Source organism: Vombatus ursinus, unplaced genomic scaffold, assembly GCF_900497805.2.
Source record: "Vombatus ursinus unplaced genomic scaffold, bare-nosed wombat genome assembly UNPS02014779.1, whole genome shotgun sequence".
Lineage (NCBI taxonomy): Eukaryota > Metazoa > Chordata > Mammalia > Diprotodontia > Vombatidae > Vombatus > Vombatus ursinus.
Window position 1 is genome coordinate 6,460,891 of NW_020954557.1, and position 27,695 is coordinate 6,488,585.

At 34.0% G+C, this 27,695-nt stretch overlaps 1 protein-coding gene across 1 annotated transcript in view; it reads right to left on the reverse strand.

Moving 5' to 3' along the window:
* Positions 1-1,099: 1,099 nt before the first annotated feature.
* LOC114045873 (polypeptide N-acetylgalactosaminyltransferase 13) overlaps positions 1,100-27,695 on the reverse strand; it is an 816,024-nt gene continuing 789,428 nt past the window's right edge. The window contains exons 11-12 of the mRNA XM_027866047.1: positions 26,644-26,778; positions 1,100-1,255 (exon numbers count right to left, since the gene is read on the reverse strand). Of these exons, the coding sequence (XP_027721848.1) occupies positions 1,100-1,255; positions 26,644-26,778 (291 nt within the window). The remainder of the gene's footprint in view (positions 1,256-26,643; positions 26,779-27,695) is intronic.

Consider the following 27,695-nt stretch of genomic DNA (forward strand, 5'->3'; position numbering starts at 1 on the left):
TGGACACAACTATCTCTTATATATTTTCTCTTCATATTAAAATGTAAGCATTAAAAGACAGGGAGTATCTTCCTTTTGGTTTTGTATTCTTAAAGCTTAGCACAATGCTTGGCATATATACACACATATGTGTATATATGTATGCATATGTGTGTACACATATGCATATCTATATATAACTTAATAAATGCTTTTTAAAGCATTCATTCATTTTTCTGGGAAGTAAGTGGAAGAAAGATAATTATTATAATGTTTTCAAATGTCCAGATGTTTAGGGTTACTTAGAAAAACATTAAGAAATTTAATTGAACTTTTTTATTTTGACATGAAATTTTGTTTTGATAGAGACAGGAAATAGCATGGTGCAATGCAGTGGTGTCAAACTCAAATAGAACTGAGATGTTGGCCTCATGTTGACTTAGAAAACAACAAATGAACATTATCTACTTTAATCATATTTTATTTGTTTTGTTAAACATTTTCCAATTATAATTTAATCTGCAGGCAGCACTGGGAGTTTTGCAAAATACATATGAGTTTGACACCTCTGATGTAGTAGGTGACCAGCCTCTGTGTCAGGATATCATGGGTTCAAGTACTGCCTTGGATTAATATTGGCTGAGTGGCCATGGGCAAGTCACTCAATTTCTCATTGCTCTCCAAGACTATAAACTGAGAAGGTACCAATCTGTTTTTGTAGAGGAAGTTCATCACCTAGAGCTCCCTATACTGATGAAATTACAGGTCCTGGCAAAAAAGAAACACAAATGTAACCAACCTTAAAACATCTGTCATATTCCAAAACAATCTTCTGTAACAACTAAACATTTCTATTACATTTTATGGTTATGTATGTAATTATAGATAAATAATAAAACAGGTAAATAATTTTTATTACTGAAGTTAAATCACCAGAGAATAAACTACTACTGCTAAGTCAATGGAAATCTAAGAGGTACAAGAAAAAATACTGTCAGAAAATATCTCAAAATAAAGATTTTCCTCTAACCTCAAGTTTTGAGGAATTGCATAACATAAAGTCAAAACTTTAAATTATACATCATTTAATGTAGCCTACAATACTAACCTCTCATGATTGCTAGAGCTTGTAATCAAGAGGGCTGTAAAAAACTTTCCTCAAAACTTCCAATACTGTATAGTTTCTTAGCATCCACATTTGCAAAGGACTACCATTACACATTTCCACTGTGGTACTTTGGGAGCCATCAGTTAGTTTGCTCACTGTGAGACAACCCTGGGTAATTATGTGAAGCATTGTGTGGGTCTAAATGATAAAAGGAAGAAAGAATGAATGATGATAAAATAAAGTTTAAAAACAGTAACAAAAATCCTATGAAAACATGTATTTTTTCACTTGATAATATTTTATTTTTTCAATTACAAGATAGTTTTGCACATTCATTTTTGTAAGATTTTGGGTTCTCAGATTGGCTAATATGACAAAATGTAAAATGATAATATTGGAAAAGATGTGGGGAAATTGGAACATTAATGCATTGTTGGTGGAGTTGTGAACTGATCCAATCATTTTGGAGAGCAATTTGGAACTATGCCCAAAGGACTATAAAACTATGCATTTCTCTATAATCAATTGTGGTTTAGGGCATTTTTTTAAATATGAGGATAGATAGCTTTAATTTCTTCATCTGAAAACTGCCTGTTCAAATCCTTTGACCATTTATCAACTGGGGAATGACTTGTATTTTTATAATTGTAACACAGTTCTCTATATATTTGAGAAAGGAGGCCTTTGTCAGAAATACTGCTTGTAAAACTGTTTCCCAGCTTTCTGCTTTTCTTCTAATCATGGTTGCATTGGTTTTGTTTGCACATTTTTTAATCTAATGTAATCATAATGATCTATTTTGCATTTCATAATGTTTTCTAGTTCTCATTTGGTCATAGTTTCTTTCCTTCTCCATAGATCTGACAGGTAAACTGTTTCTTGCTTTCCTAATTTGCTTATAGTATCACTCTTTATGTCTAAATCATGCACCCATTTCAACCTTACCTTGGTATAGAATGCTGATCTATGCCTACTTTTTGCCATGCTATTTTCCAGCTTTCCCAGCAATTTTTTCCAAATAGCGAGTTCTTATCCCAGAAACTGGAGTCTTCAGGTATCAAAATTAGATTAATATGGCCACTTACAACTGTGTCTTGTGTACTCAACCTGTTCCACTGATCCATCACTCTGTTTCTCAGCCAGTAACAAACAGATTTGATGATTGCCACTTTCTAATATAGTTTTAGGTCTGGGATAGCTAAACCACCTTTCTTTGCATTTTTTCATTAATTCCTTTGATATTCTTGACCTTTTGTTCTTCCAGATGAATTTTATTATTTTTTTCTAGCTCTATAAAATATTTTTTGGTAGTTTGAGTGGTAAGGCACTGAATAAGTTCGTTAATTCAGGCAGAATTGCCATTTTTATTATATTAGCTCTGCCTACCCATGAGCAATTGATATTTTTCAATTATTTAGATCTGACTTTATTTGTGTGAAAAGTGTGTTTTGTAATTGTGTTCATAGAGTTCCCGAGTTTGTCTTGACAGGTAGACTCTCAAATATTTTATATTAGGTGCAGTTATTTTAAATGGAATTTCCCTTTCTATCTCTTGCTTCTGGACTTTGTTAGTAATACGTAGAAATGCCAATGATTTACATGAGCTAATTTTATATCCTGCAACATTGTTAAAGTTATTAATTATGTCAAGTAGTTTTTTAGTTGATTCTCTAAGAATACCATTATGTCATCTGCAAAGAGTGATAGTTTTGTTTCCTTATTGCCTTTTCTAATTCCTTCAATTTCTGTTTCTTCTCTTATTGCTAAAGCTAACATTTCTAGTACAATATTGAATAACAGTGCTGATAATGGGTATTTTTGTTTCACCCATGATTTTAATGGGAAGGTTTCTAGCTTATCCCCATTACATATAATGCTTTCTGCTGATTTTAGATAGATACTACTTATAATTTTAAGGAAAACTCCTTTTATTCCAATGCTTGCTAGTATTTTTAATAGCAATGGGTGCTGAATTTTTTCAAAGCTTTTTTATGCATCTATTAAGATAATTACATGATTTCTTTTAGTTTTTTATTGATATGATCAATTATGCTAGTAGTTTTCCTAATATTGAACCTGCCCTGCATTCCTGGTATAAATCTCATCTGGTCATAGTGTATTATCTTAATGATAAATTGCCATAATCTCTTTGGTAATATTTTATTTCCATTATCCATTATCCATTATCAATATTTATTAGGGAAATTGGTCTCTAATTTTATTCTCTGTTTTGGCTTTTCCTCCTTTAGGTAAAAGCATCATATTTGTATCATAAAAAGAATTTTGTAGGACTCCTTCTTTGCCTATTTTCCCAAATAGTATATATAGTATTGAAATTAATTATTCTTTAAATGTTTGGTAGAATTGACTTGTAAATTCATCTGGCCATGGAGATTTTTTCTTAGGGAGTTCATTGTTGGCTTGTTCAATTTTTTATTTCTAAAATGAGGCTAAGTATTTTTTTTCTTTTTTGGTTAATCTGTACAATTTATATATTTTATAAATATTCATCCATTTCACTAAGGTATTCAGATTTATTGGCATAAAGCTGGGCAAAGTAGTTCCTAATTATTGCTTTAAATTTCTCTTCATTGGTATGAATTCATCCTTTTTTTTTTGATACTGATAATCTGATTTTTCTTCTTTCTTTTTTTAAATCAAATTAACCAAAGATTTATCTATTTTATTGCTTTTTCATAAAACTAGCTCTTAGTTTTATTTATTAGTTTAACAGTTTTTTTTAAATTTCAATTTTATTAATTTCTCTTTTGATTTCAAGAATTTCTAATTTGGTATTTAATTGATTTCTTTCTAGCTTTTTTAGTTGCATGACCAATTCATTGATTTCCTCTTTCTCTATTTAATCAATGTAAACATTTAGACATATAAAATTTCCCCTAAGAACTGCTTTGGTTGCATCCTATAAGTTTTAGTATGTTGTCTCATTATTGTTTTTCTCTTTGATAAAAATAATGATTGCTTCTATGATTTGTTGTTTGACCCACTGATTCTTTAGGATTTTATATTTAGTTTCCAATTAATTTTTAGTCTATCTTTCCTTGGTCCTTTATTACATGTAATTTTTATTGCATCATGATCTGAAAATGATGCTTATATTATTTCTGCCTCTATGCATCTGATTGTGAGGTTTCTTAGCTAATACATGGTCAAATTTTTTGTAGGTACAAGGTATCACTGGACAAAAGATATTTTCCTTTTCCTCCCTATTCAATTTTCTACAGAGGTCTATTGTATCTAACTTGTTTTAAATTCTATTCACCTCCTTAACTTTTTTCTTGTTTTTTGTGGTTAGATTTATTTAGTTCTGAGAGAGGGAGGTTGAGGTCCCCCACTGTCTATTTCTTCCTTTAAGTCCTTTAACTTAACTTCTCCTCTTAAGAATTTGGATGCTATACCACTTGGTGCATATATATTTAGTATTGATATTACTTCTTTGTCTATGTTACCTTTTTTGCACAATATAGTTTCCTTCTTTATCTCTTTCAATCAGATCTATTTTCTCTTTTGCTTTGTCTGAGAACAGGATTGCTATCCCTGTTTTTTTTTTCAACTTCAGCTGAAGAGTAACATATTCTGCTTCAGACTTTTTCCTTTACTCTGTGTGTATCTCTCTGCTTCAAATGTGTTTCTTATAAACAACATATTGTAGGATTATGGTTTTTAATCAACTCTGCTATCTGCTTCCTCTTTATGGGAGAGCTCATCCCATTCACATTCAGAGTTATCATTACTAACTGTGTATTTCCTTCCATCCTATTTCCACCCCCCCATTTATACTTTTCTCTCTCCTTTCACTCTGTCCCACCTCACCAGTGTTTTGTTTCTGACCACCATCACCTTCAATCTGTCCTCCCTTCTTTCAGCCCTCAACTTTCCTTTCTCCTTTCTCTTCCTACTTCCCTGTAGGGTAAGATAAATTTCTATACCCAGCTGAGTATGTATGCTATTCCCTCTTTGATCCAAATCTAATGAGATTAAGGTTCAAAGGATGCTAACCTCCTCTCTTTTTTCCTTCTACTGTAATAGGTCTTTTGCACTTCTTAACATAATGTAATTTATCCTTTTCTGCCCACTTTCCTCTTCTTTCAGTACAATCTTTTTTACCCTTTATTTTTGTATCATCACATCACAGTCAACTTGTACTCACATCCTCCACCTTTGTATCAAGAGTTAGAAGTATCATCATCCCATGTTGAGATATAAACAGTTTAATTTTATTAAATAACATGTTTTATTTTTCTTTCCTGTTTACCTTTTAACTCTTCTCTTGAGTCTTGTGTTTGAAGATCAGATTTTCTTTTCAGCTCTGGTCTTTTCATCAAGACAGCTAAGAAGTCCCCTTTTTTGTTGAATGTCCATCTTCTTCCCTGAAAGATTATGCTCAATTTTGCATTGGTAGATGATTTGGGGTTGCAATCCAAGCTCCTTTGCTTTATGGAATATCATATTCCAAGCCTTCTGATTTGTAATGTAGAAGCTGCTAAGTCCTATGTAATCCTGACTGTGGCTCCTTGATACTTGAATTGTTTCTTTCTGACTGCAGCAGTATTTTCTCCTTGTCCTGATAATTCTGGGATCTGGCTACAATATTCCTTGGAGTTTTCATTTTGTAATCTCATTTTGGAAGAGTTCAGTGGATTCTTTCAATGACTCTTTTACTCTCTGTTTCTAGGGTGTTCAGGGCAGTTTTCCTTCATAATTTCTTGAAAGATTCTGTCCAAGATCTTTTTTTTTATCATGGCTTTCAGGTAGTCCAATAATTCTTAAATAATCTCTTCTGGATCTATTTTCCAGGTCAGTTATTTTTCCAGTGAGGTATTTTACATTTTCTTCTATTTTTTTATCCTTTAGATTTTGTTTGACAGATTCTTGATATCTCATAGAATCATTACCTTCCACGTGCTTAATTCTAATTTTTAAGAAATTATTTTCTTCAGCTAGATTTTGTACTTCCTTTTCCATTTGACCAATTCTACTTTTAATGGAGTTGTCTTCAGTGGATGTTTTTCCCAGTTTTCCAATTCTATTTTTTTAAGGAGTTGCTTTCTTCAGTCAATTTATTTTGCTTCCTTTTCCAACTGTTGACTTTTTTTGTCATAATTCTCTTGTGTAACTCTTATTTCTTTTCCCATTTTTTTCTTGATCTTAAAAATCCTTTTTGAGCTCTTCCAAGAGGACTTTTTGGCTTAAGGCCAATTTATATTCCCTTTTGAGGCTTCACATGTAGGTATTTTGGCATTGCTGATCCTTTCTGAGTTTGTATTTTGATTTTCCCTGTCACCATAGTAGCTTTCTATGTCCAGGGATCTTTTTGGAATTTTGCTCATTTTAAAAAGTTGAGCTCTGCTCCTGAGACATAGGGGGCACTGTCCCATGCTTCTTGTGCTGGTGGTGGGGGCAAGGATCTGGTCACTGTCTTTCCCCACTGAGACTTCTGGGGCTGTCAGCTGGCCCACTACTCTGGGGTAGTCTGCCTAGTTGCACATATTGTGCCTTGGGTTCTGGGGCTGGGAATTTGCCTTCTGCTCTGGGACTGGAGGCCTCATAGTTAAGCTGCTCTTGTACTAGCCTGATGAGCCAGGACTGAGTGGTTTTGGTTGTTGATCTATGCTGTGGCTAAGAGCCTTCAGCTGGCTTGCCAGCATGCCATCTGCACTGGACTTAACTCCCCTTTTACCCAAGTAAGACAGGTCTTTCCTGAAGTTCTTCCTAGTTATCTTTAGCTGGAAAATTGTTTCACTCCATTTTTTTTTTGAGGCTTCTGTCACTTCAGAATGTATTTAGAGGCTTGATTTAATATTGTTTCTGAGGGAAACTGGGGAGAGCTCAGGCAACTTCCTGGTTTCTCTGTGCCATATTGACTCCACCTTCACATGTAATACTTTTACTGGACAAAATGGAATACATTTTTAATATTAATCACAGCTATGTATTTATGAGCAAAAAAGGATTACTCAATTTCAATAGTAACAGTACCTAGTAGCCAAATATGATTGAGTATGTGTAAATATCCAACTTTATAGCTCTTTCTCTCTCTCTCTCTCTCATCTCTCTTTCCATTGAGGTGGGGGAGGTTGTGATTTTGTTACTATGGGAACTCCCAGATGAAGAAACTTTCATTATTAGTGCAGATCAGTACTTATAGTCTTAGAAAGTTGCCAAACATGATGAGAAGTGAAACTGCTTATCAATGGTCACACAGGTAGTATATGTCAGAAGCAGTCACTGAACCCATGTCTTCTTCATTTTTAGGCTGACATTCTCCACACTACACAATCTTTCATCTTGATAAAAAGGCCATAGAAAGTTATGATCTGCAATGCTACAGGATAGAGTTGTACCAATATCCATGACAAAAAAAAATGAATTCAAAGTCAAATGAATGGTTTTGTTGGAAGAGCATCAAAATGATTGCTTTGCTATGGAAACCAAAGTTGTCCCCTGAGGTCTTTTTTGTCTCTAGTACAATTTTTGTATTGACATAGCTGAATAGCCTAGTGTAGTGGTGTCAAAATTAAATGGAAACAGGAACTACTGAACATTACAAAATTGATTCCTGCAGGTGCATACTGATGTAGAAAACCACATGTTAACACTGATCATATATTTTTATTTGTTTTGTAAATATTTCCCAATTACATTTTAATCCAGTAGGTCACATTTGGGTGTGTTGCAGGCCACAGTGCAGCCCTTGGCTAGACATATCTAGTCTAGTGGACTGCATAGAAAACCTGGATTCTCAAATTTGCCTCACAACTTACTAGCTCTCCTACCCTTTCTAAACCACAGCTTCTCCACCTGTACAATAGGGGACATTGGGATTTGTTGTTCAGTTGCCTGACTTTTTGTGACCTCATTTGGGGTTTTCTTGGCAAATATACTGGAGTGGTTTGTAATTTCCTTCTACAGCTCATTTTACCTATGAGGAAACTGAGGCAAAAAGGGTTAAATGATTTGCCCACACAGCTAGTAAGTGTCTGAGGCAAGATTTAAATTCAGGTCTTACTGACTCCAGACCCAGCACTCTATTCACTACCGCAGTTGAGACATTGGGATACATAATCTCTAAAGTCCTTTACACTCCTCAACTTTCAAATTCCATTTACAAAGATCTCCTCTGGGGGAGTCTGCCTATTCTTGGCATGTGAATTCCTATACTAGGCAATTTTAGCCAACAAAAAATGCCACTTAACTGGGATGAGAGCAAGAAAAAAAGTCATGATTTCATTATCTTAAATTGATTGGATCTTTGATTCTAAGTGAAAAATACACAATAACAAAACATGGGATTGGATAGAATTTGTTGAATGGGAAATTATACTTTTTGGACATCTGGATGGTTTTTATTCACTTACTACAAATTCTCTTGCATCTAGTAACTATTTAACAAATTCTTTTTGAGTGAAGGCTATCTACAGGAATTCTTTATTCAATGTTTCTTCACATAGTTTAGGAAAGACAATGTTGATATGTAAAGGTTCATACCTAGAGCTACAGAGCCAAGATTGGTACAGGGGGAAACAAGGTGCTAAACTATCATAGGACAGGCAAGACTGTACATAGCCATTTTCTTTATGTAATAAAATTTAAGTTGTATCTAAAAGATTCACAATGTTTGTGCATTTTAAGTTGTGTCTATATGATACCAAATACATAAAAATTGAAATGAAAAACTTGATTAATAACACAAACATATAGAAGAAAAATCACATTTTTAAAAGTAACTTTTTAGTTTTAATCTTTTTTTTCTAGCAAATGGAAACAAAAACTAAGTGTACTAATCAGTGATCATAAAAAGTCATTCAATGTTTATCAATGCTAGTAAAAGTTTCAGAAGTTGAGAAAATGACTTTCTCTCCTCATCTTAAATGAGGCATCAGGGTATAATTCTTTAAGTGGGAGAAGCCTCTGGAGGAAGGCTTTAGCTGCATAATGACTGGATAATAAAGTCCATTGGCATCTTTACTGCTACTACAAAGTAAACGTTGAAGTAGGTTATTCCTGAAGAGCCAACAGATGTACACTAGAGTGTATTCCTTCCGGTAAAAGCAAAGGCTTACTTTTTCCTAGAATTGTAATGAGGTTGGCGTCTAAATAGTGCAATTCTTTCTCCTATCCAAGGCTTTCTCAAGAGGGTAATTACTGGCAGACACTTGCTCTGACCGCAATAGACTGATTCAGTTCACCTGGAGGCAACAAAACTACTTTTCTTACTGTATTCAACACTGAGCAATCTATTTGTGCACAAACAAGGGGAGAAACTAGCTCATAAATACCTTTTAAAGAGACAGACTGCCTGGGAAAAAGCAAGGATGAATCTGAGGCTAGTGTCAACTACACATCTCTTCATACAATGGTTAAAAGAATATTTTTGTGCTGTGACACATAAATGTCTCAATGATTGCTTTTGAGCCACAGTTTTTACTAATCTAAGAATAATAGGAGTATAGACTCAAAACTAGAAAGGTATTTGGAGTTCATATAATCCAATCTCTCATTTTACTGATGATGAAATGAGGCCCAGAGGGGCTTGGGAGATTTATCCAAGATCACACAGGTAGTAAGTGGCAAAGAAGATATCTGAACATTGGTTCTCTAGCTCTATATATCCCATCTACTTCTCATTGCTATTGTTGATATAATGTATATATGGACATTAGGAGACCAGTGTGAATGCTTTAATTTCTACCTGAAAATTTAAAGAGATTTCCAGTTCAGAACTCATGATATTACAGATTATAGTGCCTGAGGAATCATTCTCTATTACTATCAATCAGATCAACATATTGTCATTATGGACCTATTGTAAGGAAAACACTATATGAGGTGCTAGAGATATGAATATGAAATGGAAATAGCTCCTGCTTTCTAGGAGCTGAGTTTTTATTGGGAGATAATTAGGTCATGGCAATTAGGAAAGACAACTTATGATCCACATCCTTATGTGATTGTCAATTATCTGTCCCATGTTGCATGTCATCTTTACATGCTTAGCACTTTACAAATAAATCTTACATAAGCAACCACAAGTCTAAAATTTATTTATATGGTATTGTATATAGCACAAACAATATGAGTACTTAAGAACAAATATAATGATATTTCATTGTCAATAATAGTATAAGCATATATCACATAATAATTTGGAACAAAGAAGAAGACATGCTGTGTATTATGGTAACATTCACTATAAAGGCTTGTTGTGAGGACCAAATAAGATGAGGTGCATAAAACACTTAAGAAATATTAAGGCTCTTTGTAAATATTTTCTGAAAATATTATTGTGTTGTTATTGTACTATGTGCATTTAAAGGTCAAACCATGGGTGTTGAACCTGCGGCCTTGAGGCAACATGGAGCTCTCTAGGCCCTCAAGTGCAGTCCTTTGACTGAATCCAAATGCAGGACATACTTGAGGACCTAGAGGGCCCCATATGGCCTCAAGGCTGCAGGTTCTCCACCCCTACACAAAGCCATTAAAAGTATTTCTAGTATTTTCTAAATTACATATTTTGACTGCTTCAATTTTCTCATGTCAAGGTAGAATAAATTATCCAGTATACAAGAATCATCTATTTATAATTATTGATTGTGTCATATTTATTTTATTAATTTTAGTATATACCTTTTTCCTTAAAATATACTTTTCCTCAGTGAATATCACTTTAATAACAGGATCCCTGGTATCATTAAATATTTTATTTTATGTGATTTTTGAAAATACTTATGGAAATGTTATTTTCCTGGCATAAAAAGAATAATTTGGTTCCAAGATGGACATATCAGATAAAACATAGGACTTTAGTCATGGGATTTGACTTAAATCCAGTTCCAATACTTAATAGTTACATAACGTAAGTCATATCATTTAAAAACTTGGTCTCAGTTTCCTTATCTGTAAAATGAGGAAAATAATACCTGAATTAGCTAATTCATTGATATATGAGAAAAGTGCTTTGAAAAACTTCATTTTTCCTCTTATTTTATTCTTCTGAATTACATGTAAATTTTGACATGTATTTTTTTAATTAAGTTCCAGATTCTTTCTTTCCCTCCCCACTTACTCAATTCTCTGAGAAGGCAAACAATTTGGTACAGATAATACATGTGAAGTTCTGTAAAATATATTTCCATATTAACCATGTTGCAAAAAAGTATACCAAAATACCCCAGGAAAAATAAAGAACATTTAAAAAATGTATGTTTTAACTTGCATTCAGACTCTCTTTCTCTGGAGGTGGATAATGTCTTGGATCATTACAATGTTCAGAAGAGCTAATTCACTGTTGATCATCATACAATATTGCTGTTACTGTGTACAATGTTCTTCGCATTCTGCTCACTTCACTTTGCATCAGTTTATGTAAGTCTTTTCCAATTTTTTCTGAAAGAATCCTGCTCATCATTTCTTACAGCACAATAATATTCCTTCACTATCATGTACTATCACTCATTCAGCCATTCCCTAATTGATGGGCATCCTCTCAGTTTGCAATTCTTTGCCACCACAAAAGAGTTGTTACAAATATCTTTTGTAAATAAAGGTCATTTTTATTTTTCTTTGGTCCCTTTGGGAGACAGGCCTAGTAGCGCTATTTCTGGTTCAAAGACTATGCATAGTTTTCTAACCCTTTAAAAATATTTCCTAATTGTTCTCCAGAATGGTTGGATTGGTTCACAACTCCACCAACAGTGCAATAGTGTCCCAATTTTCCCATATCACCTCCAACATTTGTCATTTTCCTTTTCTGTCATGCTAGCCAAATGATAGATGTGAGGTGGTACCTCATAGCTGTTTTAATTTTTATCATATGATTATAGACAGCTTTGATGTTTTCTTCTGAAAATTGCCTGTTCATACCCTTTGACCACCTATCCATTAGAGGATGACTTGTATTGTTACAAATTTCACTCATTTCTTTATATATTTGATAAACAAGGCTTTTATCAGAGAAACTTGGTATAAATCTCCCCCACCTACCCAGTGTCCTGATTTCTTCCAAATCTTTGCTGCATAGGTTTTGTTTTTCTGAATTTTTTTAATTTAATATCAAAATTACCCATTTTACATCCCATAGTGCTCTCTATCTTTTCTTTGATCATAAATTCTCCCTGTATCCATAGATCTGATATGTATAATTTCCCATGCTCCTCAAATTTGTTTATGATATCATCCATTATGTCTAAATCATGTACCCATTTTGACCTTATCTTGGTATACAGTGTGAGATTTTGGTATATACCTAGTTTCTGCCAAACTGCTTTCCAATTATCCCAGAAATCTTAATCAAATGGTAAGTTCTTGTCCCAAAAGCTTAGATCTTCAGGTTTTATCACACACTAGATTACTATGGTCATTTACTACTATATATTATGTGTCCAATTGTCTTTCACTGATCCACCATTCTATTTCTTAGCTAATAGCAGATTATTTTGATGATTACCAGTTTGTAATACACTTTGAAATCTGGTATTGCTAGGCCACCTTCCTTCACATTTTACCCTGTTGATTACCTTGATATTCTTGACCTTTTTTCCTACCAGGTGCATTCTGTTATAACTTTTCTAGTTCTTTATCACCTCTTAATTTTTTTTTAACCCATCCCATCATAAACAACTCAGACCCATGCTCTTTATCTATGTATACTCCTTCTAACTGCCATATTAGTGAAAAACTTCTTATGAGTTACATCTCCCTAAAAATTAAAAGTATCATCTTTCCATATACAAATGTAAATATTTTAGCCTTATTGAATCCTTTATTATTTCTCGTTTATGTTTACCTTTTTATGTTGCTCTTGATTCTTGTATTTGAAAGCCAATTTTTTTATTCAACTCTGACCTTTTCATGAAGAGTGCTCAAAAGTACTCTGTTTCAGTAAATATCCATTTTCCCTTGAAGGATTATACCCAGTTTTGCTGGGTAGATTATTCTTAGATATACTCCTACCTACTTTGCTTTCCTGAATATCATATTCTAAGACCCCTGCTTCTTCAATGTGGAAGCTGCTAAATCTTGTGTGATCCAGACTGCGACTCCATGATATTTGAATTATTTGTTTTTGGGTACTTGCAATATTTTCTTTTTGACCTGGAAGCTTAGACATTTGACCATAGTATTCCAGGGAGTTTCTATTTTGGGATCACTTTAAGAAAGTGATCAGTGGATTCTTTTGATTTCTATTTTACCTTCTTGTTCTAGGATTTCAGAGTAGTTTTCCTTTATATTTTCTTGAAATGTGATGTCAAAGTTCATTTTTTTGACTATGTCTTTCAGTAATTCTTAAATTCTCTCCCCTCAGTCTTTTTCCAGGTCAGTTGTCCTTTTCCATGAAATGTTTAACATTTTCTCCTACTTTTTTCATTCTTTTGACTTTTTTTTGGTATCTTCTGGAGTCATTAACTTCTACTTGACAATTCTAATTTTTAAGAAATTATTTTCTTCAGTGAGATTTTGTACTTCTTTTTCCATTTGACCAACTCTTTTTAAAGATTTCTTTTCTTCAGTTAACTGTGTGCCTCTTATTTATTTGACCAATTCTGCTTTCTAAGTAGTTCCCTTCAGTGGATTTTTGTGCCTTCTTTTACCATTAGGTAAACTTTGTTGTTTAGAGTTTATTTTCTTCATATTTTTTGCCTCTTTTACCAAGCTGTTGACTCTTGTTTCACAATTTTCTTCTATTACTTTCATTTCTTTTCCCAATTTTCCTCCACCTCTCTGATTTGATTTTTAAAATCCTTTTTGAGCTCTTCCAAAAATTCTTGTTATACTTGCATCCAATTCATGTTTTTCTTTGAGGCTTTGAATGTAGTTGTTTTGACATTGTTTTCCTCTTCTGAGTTTGTCTTTTGATCTTCCCTTTCACCAGAGTAGTTTTTTTATGGTCAGCTTCTTTTTGTTGTTATTTGCTCATTTTTCCAATCAATGTATTGACTTTGAACTTTATGTTAAAGTTAGGCTCTCTTCCTGGCATGGAGGGGACCACTCTCCCAAGCTTTAGGTTTTTATGTTGCTGTTTTCAGAGCTAGTTTTAAGGGTCTGTACATTTTTGGTGCTTCTGAGGTGGTATGATCATTGTGGTCACTGCTCTCTTGGCCTTTACTCTTGTGTTTGCTCAGGAAGAGATCTTGTTCCACTGTAGCTGCTAGCACCCTCCTCTTGGCCCTGAAACTAATCAGGTTCACTGCTTTCCTGCAATGAGTCTAGGATCCCTACTCTCTTTTGAGCAACCACAAGTGCTCTTCTCCACCCTGTTACTGTCACCAGGATACCTTCTTCCCTTGTAATCAATTCTCTTCACCCTTGAACTGCATTTGAGAAATTTGAGAAATTTGAGCTCTGAGTTCATTCAGAACTGCATTTGAGAAATGCAACAATGTCCTGAACCCAGTACCACCAAATGATCTTCTGTGATCTCTTTCTTATCAGTTATTCAACTCCTTTACTATATGTGGGCTGAAAGCTCCCCAAATTGCTGCTGTTGCAGCCACTGCCCCAAGGCCTGCTGATACTGTTTTGGTATAGCCTTCACTGTACTCTATGCCCAAACTTCATCCTGCTGAGACTGCCCTTTCCTATTGACTTCCTAAGTTGTCACCATCTAGAAAATTATTTAACCCCAATTTCTTGTTGCCTCTGTCTCTCTAAAATTCCTTTTAATGTGTAATTGGAGGATAATTTTGGAGAGATCAGGTGAGTTCCTGTCTCTATTCTGCCATCCTGACTCCACCTCTACTATGAAAAACTTTAAAAGAGAAAGGAAATGTTTATTATGATTTTTACAATTTGTATTGATTAATACTTTGACTTGTAGTCACATCAATTCAACATAGCTTGTGTTCAGGGAGTGGGGGTTGTCAGAAGCAAAGTAGATCAAAAGACATTTAACCTGAACCAAGGGCTTTTGCTGGCAGTTACGTATGGCTGTGGATCTGAGTCACTAAGGGCCTGAAAAAAGTTCTTGAAGCTATTTGTTAAAACTGTTGAGGCTCCTTCCCTGTGGGAAATTGACTAAATAGCTGCTACAATTCAATATAAAATCAGCAGATGTTAACTGAGAACAGTATATTATATAACCAGTCTGTGACAGTTCCATTTACTCTATGTATGTCTTGTTACAAGACACATATACATTTGTGGGTATATATGTACACATATAAACCTATATTGCATACACATATATACATATACACAGATATATGCATAAACAGATATGTACATACACACATACATATTTAATCTTGTTTCCACCATTAGAAAGTGAGTTCCATGAAGGCAAGGGCTATACTTTTGCTTTAAAAAAAAATTCCTGGTACTTTGCACTATTCTTGCTACAGAGTAAGTGTAATAAGTAAATATAAAATCTTGTTCACTAATGCAGGGACCCAAATGAGGTTAATGCAAAATTATAGATAACATTTTTCTTTTGGGGTTAGGGTAATCTTGATTCAAATCCCAATTCTGACACTTATTAAGGTTATGACCTGGTCAAGTAATTTAACCTCCACATACCTTAGGCAACTCCCTAGTATTTATCTACATGATCATAGATGAGGTGGCAATTTGTGTTGGAGGAGAGAGTTCCCACACTGACAAAATCACAAACCTTTCCATAGTAATTAAAAAATAATGAGACATCGATACCAAATATATTGATGTGTAAGGTACATTAGAAGTAGCTAATCATTTGTCAAAAAGCATATTTTTATATGCTTTTCTATTTTGTTGCTTAAAAATATGCATGCAAAAGTCTGTTTTCCCCAAAATATCAAAGTTTAGGATACCACTGAAGCCACTTGAAAGTGTGATAAAGAAGACAATTTTGTGATTTAAAATATTCTAGTTGGATAGAATTAGGTCATGTCAATGTAATCAGAAATACATCTTTAAAAGTTAAAAAGGGTATTTTTGGTTATTTCATTGAGGAGATGGACACTTCATTAAAATTATTGCATTGCTGATTTATATCACTTGCACAGGAATTAGTGATTGAGATAGTCTAATAAAAGCATTAAAGTAAAAAGCAATTGGCTCAGTGATTGCATATATTGTTGGTCAGAGAAAGAATAGGACTGGCCGGAGCTACTTAAATTAATAGCAAATCCTGTTTTCTTCTCTGCTCTTTAGTTGCATGACAAAACATGTAAAATATAGATTATTATAGTAAAATTTTTATTTCACACACTTAATCACATTCCTCCAACAGGATAATTGGCATATTCAGTAGAAGAAAAAAGGTGTGCTGAAAAATCTAATTGGAATTTTCATCCACAAATAGGCATTAAAATTCATCATTGAGTTGTCAGTATTCTCTCCAATAACAGATTCCACAACAGGTCACAACCACGACTACTATGAATAAAAATGTAGAAAGGTAAAGCTTTCCTAGGTCTATAGTCTTCTAGACTACAAGTCTACACATAAGTGAAATTAACTAAGATTTAATTGTCAGCTGGTTTAAGATCACTTACCTTAAAGTTATATTCCCATTTACCTGCATACTTACAGAAATAAAAGAAAAATGGAAAAAATTCGAACAATGACTAAATATGAGCTTCAAATGGGAATTTCAACAATCATTAAAATGTTTTTAATCATAATAGATATTTGAATTAAATAAAAAAACATTATATTGTCGAGGAAACTTCTTTGTTACAACTGGATTTCTGTACCAGATCCTCTCAATCTACTTTCTTTACCACATGAAAAACAAGGCTTATTTTTAGACTCTTTTTAAAAAATCTTGTTGCTTAGTGTTTGTTGAGTGTAAGTGTGCTGTACTAAATCCAGATCTTTGTACTGTACTGAGTTGCCTGGATGCTCACAAAGAAATGTCATTATCTGCAATTATTGCAGCAAAATATACGTTTCAAATGGGTTGGAACAGATTTCCACTCCTCTTCAAACTGAGAAAACAAGGAGTCCTCAACAGAATAGAACACTGGGAATGGCAGGCTCTCATTATAATCCAATACTCAACCTTACCCCATCTCAACTGCATTGGCCAATTTTTTTTTCTTTTTGGAATCCACATACACCATTCTAAGTTCCAGAGTAATAAGGCATGTAAAAGCATTTACTTTAGGTTTCAGAAAGATAAAAACCCCCCAGCATTATAACCTGCATATAAAATAGGAACTTTTCTAAAACTTTATTCCTCTTAATGGAACTAATAGTGGTCGGAGCTCAAAATGTTGAGGTTATTTTTTATTTTTCTTTCTCTCTCAACTGCTACTTTCAATTTCAAATAAGCTACCAAATTTTATTGATTTTTTCTCCTTAATATCTCTCAAATATGTCACAAAGAAAGGAGGCTATTTTAATAGCCTCCAAACTGACCTCTTTACCTCCACTATCTCCTCTTTCAAATTCATCTTCCATGCAGCTACCAAAAATAAGCCTTGTAATGCATTTATCTATATTGTTTTCCTATAGGACAAAATACAAACTCCTTAGCTTAACATTAAATACCAAGTGCAGTATTTATGCATTCATGTATTTGTTTTTGTCTATGTTTCCCTAGTTTGTGTCAGGACCTATGCTAGGCACTGGGCACTCAAAGACAAAAAAAACTAACCAATTCTTGCTCTCTGGAAGTTTGTATTCTACATTTCTGATGCTAAGGATAATCCTGAGTCTAAAATGAGAAAGGATCACTTATCAAAAGAATGTGTAAAGGAAACAAAGTGGTTTTGTGAATAAAACCCAAGGTGAGAGACAGATAGGACATCTGAGTTCCATGTAATTTTAAAAAATGCTTATGTTGTATACCACCAAATTGACCTTTTCAGTCTTATAAAACATTATTCTATTCATGCACTCTTAATTTCTGGCTAAATTGTACTATTAATTAGATTTAAAAATACCTATATGACATTTTCTTGGTTCTGTATATTCACAACATGCTTTGAATATGCTCCTCCACAACTCTACCTGTTTAAATATTTTTCTTTTTTCAAGATACAATTAAGGTGCCACATTCTCCATGAAACTTGCAGACTTCCTCCTGAATGTGATTACTTTCTCCCCAAATTTTCTTATAGAACTTTGTCTTATTTTCTCTTAATGGGAGTCTACCTTGTATACATGTTGAATCCTAATTATTTTGTTATAAGATAAAGTTAAGGGGTGGGTCTCTGTCTCTCCCTCTCTCTCTCTCTCTCCCTCTGCCACTTCCTCTCTTTCTCCCTTTTCTTATCCCTCCCCCTCTCCTCACTACTCTCTCTCATCATTGAATCCCCAGCACCTAGCATAGTTTATGTAGTAACCTCTAACAAATATTGAATGAAAATGAATTGAATATGGGATACTTCAGAACCCAGAATCTAAGAAATAAGGAGTCAAACTTTTTAGCTTTTTTACTGAAGATAAAGGTATGAATAAAGAGGAAAATCAGACATTTTAAAGTATGTTTCTAGCCAAATATTCATTCAGATATATTTAATTTAAAAAGAGATTCAATTAGATAAGCAGTTAATTATTTCATGAATATATACAACTGAAGTTTTAAAGAAATTAGGCCATATTGACAATGTGGTTTTGAAATTATTTACCTAAATAGAAAACATTTATTGTTGAACATTCTTCCAATTATTAAGACAAGGAAGCAACATAAGTAAGCAGAGTTTGGCAAGAAAAAGAAAAATCACTGAGTAAACCATTTCAAGCTTTGGTGAAATCCTTCTTTTGGAAAGTCATTAAGTCTCCATCAATTGTTGCAGTTGCAAGACTCCTACTAATGCCACTTTTCCAAACTCCTTTCAGATAAGTAGCCTTGGGTAATTCTAAGAATACAGAGATCTAAGGCAACTAACTGATTTCATGTGAACTTCCACAAACTCCCCTGAGGGAGCCCTGCCATGTTCCAGGGCTGGATGCAATCATCATAACACCACCTGCAAAAAGGAACATCTTGAGAAACTCATCAATCCATCTTCCATCTGAATGTGAACTTTATGTCCTCTAGGACAGTGACTGTCAAACTCCAATAGAAACAAATTATTGTGGCTGAATATTGATTTAGAACACCACAAAGTATTACCTATATTGTACTGTATATTTAGTTAGTTAGTTTCCAATTGCATTTTAATTTGGTTCAAGCTGTAATTTAGAGCTTTGCTACTAACTTGTGGTCTGCATCAAGTTGGACACCTCTAAGATATTGGTAAATACCTTTGGTAAGGACTGGTCTCCTTATTTTATGTCTTGCTTGTTATTGATATCTAGACTGTTAAACAAAGTTATCTTTCTGGTTGCATCTGTCAAGGAAACTTGTAAGAACTTAACGTCCACTTATTAAACATTTGTTATTGGAATAGAGTAGATGAATAAAAAAACATTTAATATATATGCCAAGCTGGGAATGAAAAAACAAAAGTAAAGGTAGTCACTCACCTCAAAGTGCTTGTTTTCAAATCTTAGGAGACACATATAGGGAATTGGTAACCAGAGAAGTGAATTTTGGTGAATAAAGCTACACAATGATGAGTAGAAAAATAGGAGAGTAGATCAACATACTCTTCCCAGAAGCAATGGCCATATTAACTTAATCTGGTTACAGAACTGGAAAGCAGGGGAATGAGGAGGGAGCCACACATGGTAGCAAAGCAATTGGAGAAAATATGGCAAAGGGACATAGAGAAATATTGTTGGAGTGGTTGGCCTGGGATAGTGGACCATAGACAAGAGTAATATGAATCAGGACCTTGGGGGTTCCAAATTGGGAGTCTTGTTATTGTTTGCTCTTCATTTTCAAAGAGGACCAATGATATCACAGGTGATACCTTGACTTGTGTGTAAATTGTATTTAAGTGAGATAAAGTTGCACAGGTTGTCAGCCTCACTATCTCTTCCTGAGTCATTGAAGTCCAATGGCAAAACAAAATTTAAGATGATTAGTAAAGATCTGGGATACTGTGGATGACCTTGGTATCTTTGATGTCGGATCATGTTCTGAGTACTCCCTAGCACATGCTTCAGCTGCCTTCATGGCCGTTCGAACACATTATTCTCATTCACCTGTTCTACTATGGAAAGTCTTCACATGCTTGGGGTAGACATCCCCCCAACTCACCAGCAGGTTTGAGGAATATTGGGTTACCTTCAACTTGGTTTAGTCCATCTGCCTAGATGTTTTTACCAGGGTGTGGCTGCTAAGGATACTACAGGTTTTTGGAGCCACAGGTGAGAGTTAGGTAAATCAGGTGGACACCAAAGGTGGATGAAAAAGACTCAGATAGCCCTCACACCAGAGGTGCTAGTCCTTCTAAACACCCCATACAAACCTGGGAGTCCTAGAGCTATAAGAATTAGGGTATATAGGCCATTGTCACTGGTCCTGATGGCATTTTGTTTTATTGAGGCCAAAGTCTGTTATAATCAATCTGTGATATGAGAGACAATGTGGCCCAGAGAGCTGGAACTGAGATCAGGAAGACCTTGTTTCAAGTCCTGCCTGTGACACATACTTGGTATATACAACCTGGTCATGTCACTTAACACCTCATTGTCCTCAAGCAACTCTCTTAGACAATTTATAGAACAGTTGCAGATCTGCATTGGTAAAGGGGATTTCTCTAGGAGGAGACTTCTATACCAATGAAATCACAGCTAGAGGCTATCCCTCTCCAACCTGTCAACAGTGGGGTTTAAAGTATGACTACAAAGACATGGTCTGCTATTGACAATTATCTGAAAAACTTGTTTTCATGTTTTCATCAGGAATATTTTTGGACAAGCTAATAGCAGAACAAGGATGAGACAAGATCAACCTAGCAATTATTCAAGGAAGAAGCCAAGGGGAAGGAGAATGAATATTGCCCAGATTGTGTCATTCATTTGGATGGGCCTCTCATAGAGTGAACCGTCTTTGACAAACACTGCAGATGGACAGTGAGCTAAACCCAGAGTTGAATAGAAGGAGGAGAGTGGGCTGGATTGGTTTTGGGAAACTGCAGTGCTTTCAATGATTCCAAACCACTGTCTGCCTCCAAAGTCCATTTTTTTAAAAACAACAGTGTTCTCTTTTAACACCAATATCAGCTGCTCATGTGCTACAGTATAAGAAAAAAAATTACTTGATCTCTTTTGTAGAAATAATAGTCACACACTATTTGATACATGATGATAAGTATATGTTTCTTTCAAGCAAAATTATTTACAAAATTATGCACTAAGGACATGTTTCATGAAGAATTGAGAAGGGAACAAGCAGGGTTTGTCAAGATGCTCCAGATAAAAGAAAAGTACAAGATCACTTGATAGATAACAATCAGAGAGATGATGTTGTTTGGCAATACTCTGAATATAAATTAAGCAAGATGTAAAATAAGTAGACAGAAACTTGTCAAAGATGTTTGCTGATGTAATGAAATAGTGCCCTGTGTTAATTTCAAAAGATAGAAGGTTTTTTTCCCTAGGATAATCAGATAGATGCTCCTATTTGGCATGACATTCTACCAATTTCATTGAGCTCTTAAACACTACAGATTCCACTCAAGAAATTTCATGACCACTCAAAAGACATAAGCCTAACAAACTATTTAGAAAATATCAAGTAGATGATGAATTTCCCAGATTGTGATATGCAATTGGATGAAAGACTATTGAATTAGTTTATTAATATATATTTTTGGATGTCAATGCAGATGGACAACATACTGGGTCAAAAATTATGCAGAAGGAAGACAGAGGGCTAGATGGCATTTAGAAAATTATAAGAATCTTTCAATGATGTGACACTACTCCCTGCTCCCAAAACTCATCTTCAACAACACCAATATTTTCCCTAGTGTTCTGATGTAATTACAGATCATGGAAAACTGTAATATCATATGACTCAAAATTTAAGGTGATAGGGCAAGGGGTAGATTTGTGGTTACTGCAAGTAGGCTACATTTTATCAGTGGTTATTAACATTTGGAGTGTCATGAAAAGACATTGTCAAGAATATACATGACTGGAAAATAAAGCATGTTGATCATACAGGAATTTTTATTGTTGTTCAGTTGTTTCAATTATGTCTGACTCTTCATGATCACATTTGGGGTTTTCTTGTCAAAGATACTGGGGTGGTTTGCCATTTCCTCCTTGAGATCATTTTACAGGTGAAAAAACTTAGGCAAACAGGGTTAAGTGATTTGGCCAGGTTCACACAGCTTGTAAGTGCCTAAGGCTGGATTTGAACTAAGTTCTTCCCAACTCCAAGCCCAGCACTCTATCCTCTGTGCAACCTAGCTACCCTACTCATATGACAATAGTGAGTAACATTTAGGCAACTTCAGTGTTTCATTGAAGAACATAATATCAAAAGTCTTCAAATGAATTAAATAGATCTTCTAAGGAGGATTTCTAGCATGGCCAAAAATTACAAAGGATAAGAAGACATGGATGAGTTATTTGCAATATTAGGGGGAGTGGTAATATCAACAAGATTGCAAAACCAGCAATATATCAAAACACCATATCCTAAAACACTAGCTATAATATATTTTTCTGAACCTTGCAGTAAAAATATTATTTGCTCACTTATCCTATCTACTTGATAACTAATACTAAGTTATTTAGGACTTGGGAATCTATAGATTAGAGCTAATAAACAATAACTAGTATTTCAGAAATGGAATAAGGTGAAGTGGAATGTTGAAATATATACACATCTCAGCCCAGATATTGCAAGAAAGGTAGGTAGGAGAGAAGATGTGTCTTCTTATAATGTGTCCTTTTATACTATTTTATAGGAATATCATTAGGAACTCTTTTTATACTATATGCTTTTTTAGAATAAAAATGGAGATTTTAGATAAACCAGAAAAAAATCTGTACTCAATAAAAAACAAAAAAGAAAAACAAGCCCAAGCTTTAGGATTGTATCCTTCCTTAGTATCCTTAACACCTTTTATTTTCCTCCCAGCAGGGCTAGACATCCATGAAAGAGCTCAGAGTTATCTATGTCTAAGCAGTGCATGGGCAGGAATTGAACAGAAAATAGAAAACAGTAGAATTAGGGGCTCAATTGTCATCTGCATTAAGAGTCAGATTCCATATCGAAAGGAATATAATGCAAGGATATTCAGCCTATCCAGTACTCATTAAGGATTTCCTGATGATGGTGGTGGTGGTGATGATGATGATGATGATGATGATGATGGCAATGATGATGAAGAGTAAAAAATTGAGAAAAGCAAGTATATAAAACAGAGACAATATGAAAGAAAAAAAGAGATTCTAGAATAGGAGGAGAAATTGGGTCAATGCATAGTGAAGTTATATTATTATTTTCTTTGATTCTATACATGATATAGGAACATTTAGTAGCTTAAAGGGATTATAAAGTTTCCTATATATTAGTTCAGATAACCGCCTATAGAAGCATAGTCAAATCACAAAAGAATTTAGGTAACCTCATCATTCCACTTTAAGACAACCCAGTACTAGTAAATTAAGATGACATTTATAAAAAGTTAAGAGCAGAAAAATCTTTAAAAATATAAACTTATCAACAATTCAAGGTCATTAAAGATCCAAATGCCTTTTAACCACAGGACTTTGGCCAACAGTTTAATGTAGATGAAAGCTTCTCCAGTATAATTTGCCCAATTCTGGTTTATTAGTATCCTGTAAAAGTAGAATTTATTTCTCTTTTTAGATAAATCACCAACCACTTAATTAAATAGAAAATTTAATATGGTAGAACTATTTATTTTGTAAGTAAAGAGAACTGAAAGAACCAAAGTAGTTTCTATTCAGAATCTTTAAATAAATAATATTTCTTTTTTATTAGCTCCATCTGATGGTGGATTTAGTTTTTACACATTGCTTGGCTATAAATTCCTCCACTGTAATTTTGTTAGATTTTTTTCCTTCTCTTTCTTTCTCCTTCTGTTCCTACCTTTCCCTCCCCTGACAATGATATATGTTTTAATGCAAAAGTCATGGTTGGTGGAAGTAAGGGACATTGATTGGCGATGGGATTAATTCTGAAAATTCTAAAATTTCAAGTATTATTTGTATGCTCAGTGCAACACAGAGGTTTACTTGAAGGTTAGGACACAGGACTTCCCCTTCTTGTTTTGCTCTCAGATAATAACAAATAAGCCTTCCTTTTGGTTTTCTTGTTTTTATTACTAAGTGCTACCAGGAAAAATAAATAACAGTTAAAATATAAAAGAGGAAAAAATTACAAAAATCTTAATGGTTAATCCTGGTCTTCTTACTGTTCCATGAACAAGACTCCATCTTCCAACTCTGGGCCTTTTCAGTTGCTGGCAGTGATGTCTGGAAATCTCTCCTTCCTCATCTCCATCTCCTGATGTCCAAATTTCAGTTAAAATCCCACCTTCTGCAAATAGCCTTTCCCAATCCTTAATTTTCATGACTTCTCTGTTATTTCTTATTCATCCTATATAGCTTGTTTGTACATAGTTTTCCCATGCTGCTTCCCTTATTATAATGTAAGTTCCTCAATGGCAAGGACTGTCTTTTGCCTTTGAATCTCCAAAATTAAGAGCCTGGCACTTAGTAGCTGTTTAATAAATGTTTATTAACTGATTGACTGATCTCAAATTCAAAGTACAGTGTATCTCAACAGTTATAAGTTTTAATAACTTCAGAGGCTAAATTATTTGAAAGTTCATATCAATTTATTTTAATATATAATTAGTTTTTTGAGTTTTGAATAATAAATTGTTACTTTTTTTTTGGTGAGGCATTCGGGGTTAAGTGACTTGCCCAAGGTCTCACAGCTAGTACATGTCAAATATTTGGTCTGAGGCCAGACTTAAACTCATGTCCTCCTGACTTCAGAGCCAATGCTCTATCCACTGCACCACCTAGCTGCCCCTAAATTGTTACTTTTAACAAGATAAGTTACCCTGCAATGATTCATTGCATGTACGACAGTTTCTGGATGATACTTTCTTAGACTAGTGGACTGATAGAGGAGGTCGTCTTGCTTGACAACTTTAGTCTATCTATCTTTATTATTATTATCTATCTCTAATTATTATTTAGTCTGATCTACCTCTATTAGGCTTTTTCTGGTGAGGTCACATCCACACTGTCATATATGCATCAACGCCTTGTCCTCTGGATAATTTTAAGACTTGGACTACAAATACAATGTTTTTAGTCATTGAGCAATGACTGACAAAAACTTTTACAAAATTTGAAAATCAACTAGAGTGACATATAGCACAAATTACTATTTTGAATTTTAATAAGAAAGACAATATTGTTTAAAAATTAAATAACTAAACTTTCAAAATATTAAGTAAGATTTCTATTAAAGTTTAAAACTGAAATAAGTCTCAGGAAAACCCTGCATAGTGAACTTGATCTGTATCTTACTGGATCCCTTTCATGCCTGATGGAAACCTTTCTTTTAGGTCTTGTCTTTGAAATTAGCTGGTCTGTGTGGGATAGATAGTGGATCAAATTTAGGTTTCTAGATAAAGAAGATTTAGTCAGAAAAGATTATAAGATGTTTGAGACTCTCTTAGAATTTCCTTTCAAACTTCCTCTAGTAAAGGACACCCAGGTTTAAAAGTAATTACTTTCTCTGGTCCTTCAGTAAGTCCTCTTCTTAGTTTTACAATGATGAGAGAATTTACCCACAGTCATGAAAGTATCTGGACTTATGGAAACCTTTACTTACTCTCTGAGTCCCTGAAGAAAAAAAAATTACCGTTTCTAGTCTTCAGAGATTCCTTTTATAGAAATTAGGCTTCCCTGTATAGATTTCAGATAGTTGTCTCCTGTATTCTCACAAAGTGCTCAATGGTTCTTGTCCCTAGAGTTCATTCTTGATACTATCTCCTGCCTATCTCTCATTATTAGCATCCTACAAAACCATTATCTGAATGTAATTACTGGGTCTACCAATTAGAGGAATATTTAGTTTCCTCATTTATCATTCTAGATTAGCATCTTGGTCACTTTCCCTGTGGAGGTCTAAAGAACCATGGTAATGAGGCTAAATTACTAAGATCCCATTTTCAAAGCCTCAGCTTCCCATGCTACTTTGAAGAAAAGTCCTACCACACTGACTTTCCTTTCCCTGTCCAAAGCTATAAGTACAGTAGAGATGCCTTGGAAATACAAGATAAATTTTGAATCCGGTGAACAATTGATAGAGTTCATTGGCCTTGATAATTTTTCTACTTATCTCCTTATATTCAGGTTAAGTCAGACTTACGGGCCCCTTCCTTAGGGAAGTTTTAGTTGACAGAAGGTAAATATACTTAAATATACCACAAAGAATAAGAGAACATTAAATCCACCAATAAATGAAAATTCACTTACAACCACAAAGGATGATATTGTTTATGAGTGTCCATATTCATAGTTGTATATCTATACATACATGTGTATGTGTATATATGCATACATGTTTTATATATATATGTATATACATATGTATGTATATATGTGTGTGTGTATTCCAGCCATGCATAAATGATAGCTTAAAGCAAATAGTTAATGCAATTCATTGATTGACTCATATATTTAAAATAATTAAAATTAAGTGTGTGACATACCTCAGCATCATATTCCCAGAGCTGATTTCCTCTCATGTGGTGACATTTTAACATGATAACAGGCCCACTGAGTCTAGAAACATCTAAGCAGAAATCATCAGTACGAATTTCCTTTTCAGCAGTGTATGAAAATACCTGTAGAAGTGAAATACAATTAAAAAGGAATTCAGATCTGAAACAGGTCACACCCAAATCTTCAGGTTAGTTAATGATCTACATTGTTTCTAATCCTATAGGGAATAATTTTAATGGGTTTATACCATTCAAAGACAGAATTTTGCTATGCTGTAACAGGAAAAATTAATTCTATGCCCATGAATCTGGGAAAAAAGATGTGTTGTGGCTAACACAAGTGATGGCAGTTTTCCATGGCCATTTCACTATCTTGATTTGCCATAGCCTAGTTAAGAAACCAGATCAATATTGACAATCATTTTGGATGCATCATGGTGATAAGTTCAACTGTGCTATGAACTATGAATACAGGGCTATGCTTTTTTTTTTTCACAGAGGGGGTGATACATTTAAATTATTTGAAAAAATTGTAGGGACTATGGTATTCTCTACACAAATATACTAGATTACTTGACCAAATGACAAACAATTAGTCAGCAAGCAATTATTAAAGCCTACTATATACAAAGCACTGTACCAGGCACTGGGGATAAAAATTCAATGAAAGAAACAGTTACTACTAGCAAAGAGATTACATTCTGTTGGGATATATTGTTACAGTGTCAGTATACAATCTCAATATTCCACAGAAGGTTATTAATTATCTTGAATTACTGAAGAAATGTCCCCAATAAGTATTTTTTAAATGGAGAGCTTGTTTTAAAAGATAAATAAGTAAACACTTATCAATTTCATATGACTTCAGAGAGAATTGTTTCATTGGTACTTAAACTGTCAAAGAACTAGCCTTTTCTTGGTTTGTGTGAAGATCTCTTAGAAGAGGATTTACACTTTTAATATGACAAAGTCTATTCTTTTTGTTTCTGGATTGAATCAATAATTTACTTATGGCATCCCTCGTTAATGTCTCATAAAGA